Raw genomic sequence first — 10,115 nt, forward strand, 5'->3', positions numbered from 1 at the left:
TCTCTCTCTCTCTCTCTCTCTCTCTCTCTCTCTCTCTCTCTCTCTCTTGCTCTCGCTCTCTGTGTGTGTGTGTGTGTGTGTGTGTGTGTGTGTGTGTGTGTGTGTGTCCCACAGACTGAGAGCAAGTAGCACACCTGACAATGTATAGCATGGCAGACTCGTGTGTTTCCAGTACAGAGACAAAAATGAAATCCTCCAATTTGATCCTATCTCAGTAAGCTTGTCTGTGCAAAGACAGGCCAACAGCAAGGGCTCCTAGTGGCACTGCTCCACATTGCAGCAGGCTATATCCTGCCTGTGCCTATGGACCACCCCACAAAAGGTTAGCTGTGAAGGTAGACCAATAGAAAATCATAATCGTAAACCATCCTGGAGCTTCCTTGTGGTGACTTTGGTTTTGTGACTTGATTGTGTTTATCTCAAGCATGAGCTTTCGAGATTCCAGCATCCCCCTCACTATCTGGTGTGACACACCTTAGACCAACATTTCTATATGTCTCCTTTGCCGGTGAACCAATTCTTTCTTCCTGAAATTTAACATCAATTGAATACTAGGTCTTCCTTTTCTCCAACTCTTCATTTATTCATGCACAAATGTTTTCCAAGTAGCATAAGGCAGTGATCCCCTACAAAGGAGGATTTTTCCCTCTGGGAGAGATGTAGTAATGTCTGGGGACATACATTACAGTATAAACTAGTACACTTTCTAGAGTGCCCAGTAACACCATGACCACATCTTAATGTCAGCAAACCTGAAGTTAGAAACTTTGTAGTAAGGCAGCCATGTTCGCCTGTTGGGATCTGCACAGGAATGGTATCTGTCCACCTAACAGGAAAGACTTCTCTGCATCATCTCCAACTTCCTGCTCACACTTCTGAGCATCGACTCATGACCTTGTCCTTTCGCCCTTACTGTAGGATCAGCACAACTCAGCTTTCCTAGGTTCATTAATGCTAACATACAAAGAACAAAACAAATATGTCCATCAGTCCATTTCACCAGAAAACTAACTCTTTCTCTATGAAAAATATGATAGAAACTTTAACACCAGAATTGTTTGAGAAACAGGCCTGAAGCCTAAGGTTGATAGAACTGCTTACCAGGCTGCAAACTCTCGTGTGATGGTCCTTTTTTTGTCTGTTATAGCATTTTTCTGATCATTTCTGGTGATTCCATTTCATCTTTGTTTTAATATTTTAATATAACTTAATGTTGCCCAGAAGTGTTCTGAGATTTCAGCCCAGGTCCATGTGAACTGCTAAATGTCAAAAGAAAAGGCCCCAGCATCTCTGTACATTCATGGTGATGGCAGTACAACATGAAAAAATAGAGTTCTGTCACTGCAAACATGATCCGAACCGCAGAATCTTGCATTAAAGGGGGGCAGGCGCAGATAGGGATAGGTGGGTTCAGAAATGCGACCTCCATGTGACAATAGAAAAATAGTGCCTCCTTATCTAATAAATTCTTCAAATGAATTTAGAAGTCCACTTCCCTTGGTACAAGAAAAATCTACTATGTGTGTAGATTTGTTGTCTTTTTTACTTTCTTTTTTTTTTTTCTTTCTTTTTTTGTCATCAAATTGCTGAGGGAAAAATGACACATGTAAAAGAACACCCACTGACATAATTCATGAAAACTACAAGCTCACAAACATGTTCCTGATGTTTCTCAGGTAGAGTCTATCAAAACACTCTGGTGCAAGGTTTCTCCATATAGGAATCGTACAGTGACCACTCTGAGTAGGCAAATGGTTTTGAATGCAGTGTTGGATGGTTCAGGTCTTTGATGCAATTCTTAGAACGTTCTGTTGCTAGTCCCAGGGCTAGGGAAATTTGGTTCATTCAGATTTAAATGTATGAGAATGTCTTTGTGTGGGCTCTGAAGCCATTTCCTTATTAACAGTCAGTCTGTTAACCTCATTAACATGCTTGAGGGCCACCCTTGGCCTCTGGGACTGTTTCTTCCCTCCATCATCCAGGGTCAATAGCTCCACACCCTGTCATCACTCCCTGTATACACTTTCAAAACTATTTTACTAGCAGAAAAGAAGTTAGGACTGAGAAAGAGAGATGGTAGAAATGTAAAACTCTTGATTAGAAAGTATAATTTAATAGAACATGTATTGAACCAAATGTATTGATTAATGTAGAAGATATAGTACTTATATTGATTGGAACCAGAGATTTAGTACTAAAAGCTCTAAGCCAAAAAGCTGTTGCGGATTGCTACAGAAGTCAGTTTAATGCTGTCCTTGGAATGCCTTCAGAAAGAAATTCTTCTAATGTTTGAGGACTAGGTAGAATGCGGTATATGTCAGCCTGATCCCACGGGCTTTTATTTTGTACTCTAATAGCTGTTACGAGCCTACATTATATCCAAGGAGTAATTTTCCTTAGAGGTGCCCAGCTCGCTTTGTGTCAATATTCTAGCATTTTAAGTCACGTACAGTATATGCTTCTGGGAACAGGGAAGGAGCCAGCCAGACTCATAAAGGCCTGCATTCATTAATAAAGGCAGAGGATTCTGTCCCTCCATTGCCCACTACAGGGAAGCCTCTTTGGCCTTCAGGGACCCTGTACAGACACATTTAAAGGAAGCTCTATTTTGAGTGGGCAGGAGATGAAATGTACGACTTGGAGGTATTTCTTAAGCCAGCTCTGTGCCAGAGCACAGGGATGACCTTCTGGGTCAAAGAAGAAGGCGGGTCAAAAAGACTTATTATCCAGCCTGTTGGAAACCAATTGCTTTTGTTTAAAAATAAATAAATAAATAATGAAAAAGCAGAGGTGCTTAAAGGTGGACAGTGATATAGAATTCAGCTTACCACCTGAAAAGAAAGCTCCCCTCATTCTGGTGTGAACCAGAATGTGCTTCTAAGAAAAATGGGAGCATACTGATTAGCCTCTGTGTTTACAGATAAACAGCCAGCCCAAGTGATAAAGAGAAGAGTAATATAATTAGTTAATCAGCGAAGATTGATTGCGATGTTTGTGTTCTTCAACTAAAGGGAAAAAAACAACACATTACCACAGTCTTGTCACCATCTGTTGAGGACACAGCCACACTCGATCTTTATGTTCCTGTGGTTTTTTTCCTGCCTTGCTTTGTCTCTGAGCTCTGATTGTACCAGTCTGAAAGCATCTCATTTAAATGTATTCCAACCATGGTGTAAACTGACTGCACAGGGACTCAGTGGAGAGCTCCTCCTTGTCTTTCTTCTTTCCTCCTCTTCAGTCCTTTTTAAAAAATCACATGCTGGCTCTCTCTCCTGGTTCTTGGAGCTTGCCTATATTTGTTTTGGCAGAAAGGAGCCATAAATAGATAAGTCATACTTTAAAGAAAAAAGATTTACATCTTTGAATCAACAGATTTTTTTTTCACACAACCCGGTTCAGATGTTCTTCGATTACTGTTGCCACTTAACATTTCAGTGGTGTTGACACCACTGAGACCAGATATCTGGTGTTTGCCAGAGAATCAGCAAAGTCCAGATAATCTGTGGGCATCACTTTTTTGGGGGTGGAAATGAAAATTTTTAGATTTTTCCTTCAAAGCTTGACTTTTACCATGGTTGTAGGCATGCTGGATCATCTCAAAGCTGCAAGGTGAACAGTTTCAGAGGATCATGGCTTTTTATTTTTATTTTAAAAAATTGTTTTCCTTGGCATACATTTAAAATAGGATTAAACCGGTTGACCAGCAAATGTGGTCAGTTTTCCGAGTTAATCATTTCTTGGAGTGCCAAGCCTAAAATGAGAATTCCAGTCTTGTAAAATGGAAGGCTCACATTTAAAATGTCTCACATTTAAAAGACATACATAGTGCTGGGGGGGGGGGTGGGGGAAATGCTTAAGGCCCTCATCTGTTTTTTAGCTTCTTAGTTTAATTTCACATTTACAGGGGGAAAAAAAAAGAACTCACGTACTCCTTCCAAACAGGTCCTTTACAATGAGGAGAGTGTTCTAGAATCCTTTCTGTTAAAGTATCAGACCTAGATAGATCTTCTTTTAGGCTTTAAGGTATGTCGTGAGTTTGATTTTTTTTTAACACAAACCCCCCTCGTGTAAAACAACTGCTCATAACTGGGATTAATGGTTTTCAATTTTCAGTTACTTAGACATGGGGTCTCCAGGAGATGGCTTTTTGCAGAGTAGAATATGGCTCTCTGTGGGATTGCACAAGTTTTCTTCTCTTCCACTTCCTTTTCTGTCAACGCCCCCCACCTCCACCAATGTTGCTCTGATGTTCCTCTCGATTATGTAAAACACTTTGCCTTCATTGGAACAGATATTTTTTCTCATAACCTGTCATTGCATTAAAGTGCTTTGGGGACTGTGAATTGCTGTGTAAAATTGGTGAGATTACCCACTGCTTTGTTCTAGTGAAGTGGTTTCCTTCAGACCTAAAGAGCTCCAAACTCTGCACCAGAGAGGGGCTGTTTGAGAAGGCTGTCGGGGTGCTTTCTCCTCTCTGGTCCCCATCCGTTGTACCTCAGGACTGACACTGCCTTGTGGCCCTGCTGCCAAGGCAACAATGCACCACACTGCCAGGCTTCCCCTCTGCTCCCATCTTTCCACTTGCTTCTTGGCGGCCTTTCCCAGCACATGATGTCTAGAATTTCTTAAAAATACAAAAATCACTGAGCACTTGCATGGGAAGACGTGTTTCCTGTCCAAAGAGACATCTGAGGCCACATCTGGAGGCTGACTTTGTGTCTGTTCTCACCCACACTTAGAAGACAATCGAGTGACCGTGTGGCTCAGACACACCACCATCCTTCCACTTCACAGCGAGTGTACTATCAGTGGACTTGGGACAGGGTACGAATGCAGGAAGTGGAAACGTCCCAGGGATCCTCAAAGGCAGTCCCTTGAGTGTATCAGAAACATCTGGAATCTCTCTCTCCTACCCCAACAGAAATATCCCCATTTCCCATGGACCTCTAGGGATATGCCTCCTCCCCTCCATGAGAATTGCTGTCAGTGGTGGGCAGCCAGGACTGGAGGAGACCCTTATTGGGCTGGAGCCAAAAAAAGGAAACTGGCTGTGATGGTTGATACTGATGTCAAGTTGACAGGTTCTAGAATCACCTAGGAGACAAATGCCTAGGCACACGGGGTGGGGGGTCATCTAGATTAGCTTAGCCTCTGTGCATGTTTATGAGACATTATCTAGAGAGGTAAATTAAGGTGAGAAGACCCACAGTAATGACTGGCAGCAGCATTCTGAGGGCTGGGATCCTAGCTGCGATAGAAAGGGGAAAGCAAGCAGAGCATCAGGAGTATTCATTGCTTACTGACTCCTAACTCTGGATGCCACCAAGCAGCCACCTCAAACTCTGGCTGCAGGGACTTCCTAGCAGCAATGGACTGTATCCACAGATTATGTGTGAGCCAAAGTAAACCTCCCTTCCTTAAATCCCTTTTGTCAGACCCTTTACCTCAGCAGCATGACAGTTTTAATATGGTGAGGGTGAAGGCTCTCTGTTGTGGATGGATCTGTGCTGCCTACATTTTGATGTTAATTTCTGCTCTCCTGGGAGGGGCTGCAGACAAGGAGTGAGTCACATACTCAGGTGACTTCTTGTGAGCCAATCCCCTATGAATAAAGAAGCCAATCACTGGGCAAGTAGGAGAGACTTCCGGGCTGGAAAGGGGAAGAGAGGAGGAGGAGAGGGAGAGGGTCCATTTGCATGGGGGTGAGCGCATAGACAGCATGTAGTGGTAGAGTTTCCCGGTATCATAGTGGTTCCTCAAGGATCCACCACTGGAGGATTAGATTTAATAAGACTTACAAGATTAGGTTTTAGTTGTTGCACCCAGAGATTGAGTTGCCATCATTCCTAAACTCTGTGTGGTGTTTTTCTTCTTGACGGAGTTCAAGAGAGAAAGGCAAAGCCTGTGTTTGTGTGATGTGCCCTCAGATGCCTTGGGCGTTTGAAGCACGGTAATGGCGAGGTAGTTATCCACCAGTAAGAACTTAAGAGAGGTGGGTGGTAAGATTCTGGAGCTCAGGAGCTCTGGTAGATGTTGAGCAGGAACTTGGATGGTGGCTAAGCCGGGAGCTAGCCGGAAGTGTCGTTTCTAATACCTCCCACTACAGCTCTCCATGTGTTCAGGCATCTCCACGTGACAGGACCTTGATGTTTCGTCATCTCTTCTGTTGATGACACATATGGATCTTTATCTGGTATTTTCCCCAGCGTCTATTTCCCCAGCCTGCTTTTGCCCCGCTTTGGGTAATGGTTTTTATCTGCTTCTCTTAACCTTCAGAGCTTATGTCCTTTGTATCAATGACTTAAGTATACTGCAATAATGTGATTAAAATATATCTACATATATATTTTCAGAAGTGTGAATATTTAGTGTGATTGTTAGAAACTGGATCTGTGCCTCTGTCTGGGGGTGCGGGGTGAGTTTGAGCCACATTAGGAAACTTAGGAATAACATGATGAAGACAAGACTATTGAGTTATTTCTTTTTTTAAACATTAATTGGAGAAAAAAACCAAACACTAAAGGTCACCTAACAGCAGCCCAGCACTTAACTATCTAGTGCCCTGGCTTCTTTTATTTCTTCCATTTCATAATTCTCTTGTAGGTTCTTCTTGTTTTGTTTTTAGTTCAGACCTTTCTATGAAACCACTTTTGACTTTGAGATAACAAAAGAAGCAGTACAATTTGGGGTTTTGACTTTTCTTTAATGCTTGTAAACCTCTAATCTTAGCCGTGTGGATCTTAAAGAAAATAGGAAAGCTTTTTGTTCCCACCAGTATTTTTAATGTTTTCAGAAAAACACCTCCCAGACATATTTAAAATCAATATCCACACAAAAGAATTGGCATAAAAATAGTTTACTCTTAAATGCACTTGGAGGCCAGTCCTACTAGAAAGAAAGCCATTCTTTTGAAGAGAATGGAACAAGGATGTTTTACATAAGCTCACAATAAAACAAAACTGCCTTGTCTCAGTTTTTGCAGTTTGGGCTCCAGCCCAGGGTAATGCCAGAGTCTCCCAGTCATGACTGTCACAGTAATTGTCATGGTGGGAAGGGACCTAGTCCCACTGTGCATCTTCACCAAAAAGCTAAATCTGAACCAGGGAAGAGAGCTAGGCCCTTCCATCCCTCTCCATCGCCTTGCTAGTGTGACAGCCTCAGGAGGGAGTTATCAGCCTCCCAGTCTTTGGTCATGCAGCCTGTACCTCTGAACTAGTGGCTGGCTAGCCATCCATCATCAGGGATGCTAAAGGCAGCAAAGATCTCAAAGTGTTCTGCTTCAAATACTCATTTAGCTCTTCTGTATGTATGACCTGTAAAACCAATTCTGAACTTTTTAGTGATGTTTTTAAAATCTCTTGTTTCCATTCAGTACACATGCTTCTAAACCCTCTAGAAGATTTTAGCCAGTCAGAACAGGCACATGTGCAGAAAATACACAGGTCGTGTGCAAGCACACACACTCTTGCTTTGTTGTCTTCATCATGGCCTATCCCTCAGCCTCCAGTGGCCTCCAGGGGTCTCATGTTTCCAGCCTCAATGAAAACATTATCTTACTACTTGTTCCTGCAAAGCCTTCCCTGGTGATGAGGCAGGCCTGAAAAAAGCCCTTTCTTCTTATTTTTGGTCATATCACTGATTTGTCATGTGTCTACATGGCTTTCTTCCTTGGATCATGAGAGCTTTGGTGAGCTCAAGGCAGAAACTATGCCTCTTCCCATATCCCATATCCAGTTGGTCAGGTCCTCTCTACTGAGCACTAAGTGCCATGGGCCCTGTTGTGTATTGATGACAGCATTCCACAAGTTCTTATAAAAGTACACCAAAAGTACCATCATGAGGCCAGGCTTTTGAAAGTCAGAGGAAAAGGAGATGTCTTTTAGGTTGGGTAAGCATGAAGAGGTTGTGTTTCACACTAGGCTTCAGAGCTGTCATCAGAAGGAATGAGTGGAGTGTGAATGCTGTGGGGCAGAACTGCATGGGGAAGGAAGCTCAGAGCTCCAAGTCTCATTCTCCAGCGAGACCCTGGAGGCCTGTGGCCACCGTCTGTAGAAGACAGGATCATCTGGGCTGGAGAATTCCTTCACACTTTGGTCCCTCCTATCTGTTGGATAGGTGTCCCAGCTGCCCCCTTACAATTTGGAAAGAAGTTATCTAACCAAAGGAAGGACAAGCTAGCATGACTGAGGTGGAGGAGTACCAAACTTTCTGATGCTGCCCAGTAGTCTTGGGAGAAACACCAATGCCCAGAGCAGCGGAGTTAAAGCTGCTGGGATCTCCTGCAGGGTCACAGCATGCCACAAGTCCCACTCCACTTTCACAGAAGTACTGGAGGTGCTTCCTCACCTATCCATCATCAAACAGATAGCTCTATTCTTCAATATCCACATTTGAGGATGGGTAGAGACCTGCCCTGGCAATCAACATTTATCATCTATTAGAGATTAGAGCAAATCATGGTCTTTAAAAAATGGGAATGATGCACAGGTCAAGAAACTTTTAACAGTGGTACCCTGGTAATTGGAGCATGTTGTGTTAAAGAGGTAGTACTGGGAGTGTATTTGGAGAAGACATGGCAGATAGAGAAAAGATATGGTACTACCAACCCCTCCCCTCACAGAGCTTCTTGTTCCTGCCTCTTCCAACTCCTTCATGGAGAAGAGTTCAATTTCAGTGTAACCATACTCTACTCAGGCCATTCACTTTATCTGACCCTCCCAATGCATCATCCATCCCTGTGCAGAAACAGCATGGTTCACATCACCAGGGACTACCAACACGTATCTATCTATGCTCATTCCAATGGCAAAACTGTCAATGAAGCTTTCTCCCTCTTTTTTCTCCACAGAATCATACGATGACTCAGCACAGCAGTTAGTTCACGTACATGGCCTCTTGAGGAGAAGGACTTTTGTGGCACAAAAAGGGAACATGTTTTACTCTTTGCACGAAACTCCCATTGTTAATGTATATTCTTCAGAAGCATTGTATTGTATCATACAACTTGTATTATCAAAACTGTTGGATGTTCATGTGTTGGAACTTTTGAGCACCAGATAGACTCCTTGTATATAAAGTGTTGCACATGTATTATGTCGTCGATGCTAAAATGGTCTTATAAAGACAAGTGGACTTGGGCCCTATTCAGGCAAGATTTTTCAAAGTAAACAAAATGGCTTAAGAGAAAATGTTTTCAAGGAAGACAGAACTTAAATGAACTGTTACCATGTGAGTATGGTTGGACTTCCTTTTATGTACACTTAAGCCTAGAATTTCTCTTTTGGTATATCAATGGTTAAAACCCAAGCCTATTTTGTATTGCTGGAGATTCTCATGAACTATGAAGAGACATTCTCACAGAACAGAACCCCACATCTGGATATGGCCCATATATATATTTGTAAGCCTTGCAGTGTGACAGGTAGCCTCACCATATATGCAATAGTTGTTATGTAGACTGTCAAAGTTTTTTTTTTTCTGGCTACATTTGAAGCTTCGAGTGTTCAAGGTTTTCCTTAATGATTTCACACAGCCAAATTCTTGAATCGGTTGAACTAACCTGTATGTTACTGTTCTCAATGTTTACTCTGCGGTCTGAACCTGGAGATTACTGGAATTGTTTTCCAAGAGGAAATAAATTCAGTTTACCATCAGCTATGAGTGTATTTGTGTGTTTTCCTTTTCTAGTTAGTCTTACCATTAAAAAAAAAGTAAAGAAAAGGAAATCTAATTGCCTGCACCCTCGGCTATGAAATCTGCTCGCGAGCCGATCCCAGGCACAGCCTCAATCATATTTAACCTTTGTACATGGGGCCAAATGCAGTTGGGAGGAGATTCATCATGCTGCACGGGAAGAAATCAAACCCAGTCTACTTGAGCTGTCTTAGATCTACCAGGTCACATTGTACTTGAGGATTCTGACATCACAGATGGATGTGATGGCTGTTTTCTGCATAATTTGCAGCCCAATTCGCGTCATGCTGTGCAAATCTGAACTCATGGTGGATGGCTGCAATTTGAGCGGCTGTTTGGCTTATGTGTACTTAAGAAGCAGCATTGTTCCAAAGACAAAGTACAGAGCATCGAATGAGAGGGCTGTTAGTTCTGCTTCTGCT

At 42.6% G+C, this 10,115-nt stretch overlaps 1 protein-coding gene across 2 annotated transcripts in view; it reads left to right on the forward strand.

The window, feature by feature from the left end:
* Nucleotides 1–9,657, forward strand: part of Znf521 (zinc finger protein 521) — a 278,862-nt gene extending 269,205 nt beyond the window's left edge. For both annotated transcript variants that reach the window (XM_028759505.1, XM_028759504.1), the window contains one exon: nt 8,849–9,657. In XM_028759505.1, coding sequence (XP_028615338.1) covers nt 8,849–8,878 — 30 coding nt within the window. In that variant the 3' untranslated portion in view covers nt 8,879–9,657. The remainder of the gene's footprint in view (nt 1–8,848) is intronic.
* The last annotated feature ends 458 nt before the right edge of the window (nt 9,658–10,115 follow it).

Source organism: Grammomys surdaster, unplaced genomic scaffold (assembly GCF_004785775.1).
Source record: "Grammomys surdaster isolate TR1022 unplaced genomic scaffold, NIH_TR_1.0 126298, whole genome shotgun sequence".
NCBI classification, from domain to species: domain Eukaryota; kingdom Metazoa; phylum Chordata; class Mammalia; order Rodentia; family Muridae; genus Grammomys; species Grammomys surdaster.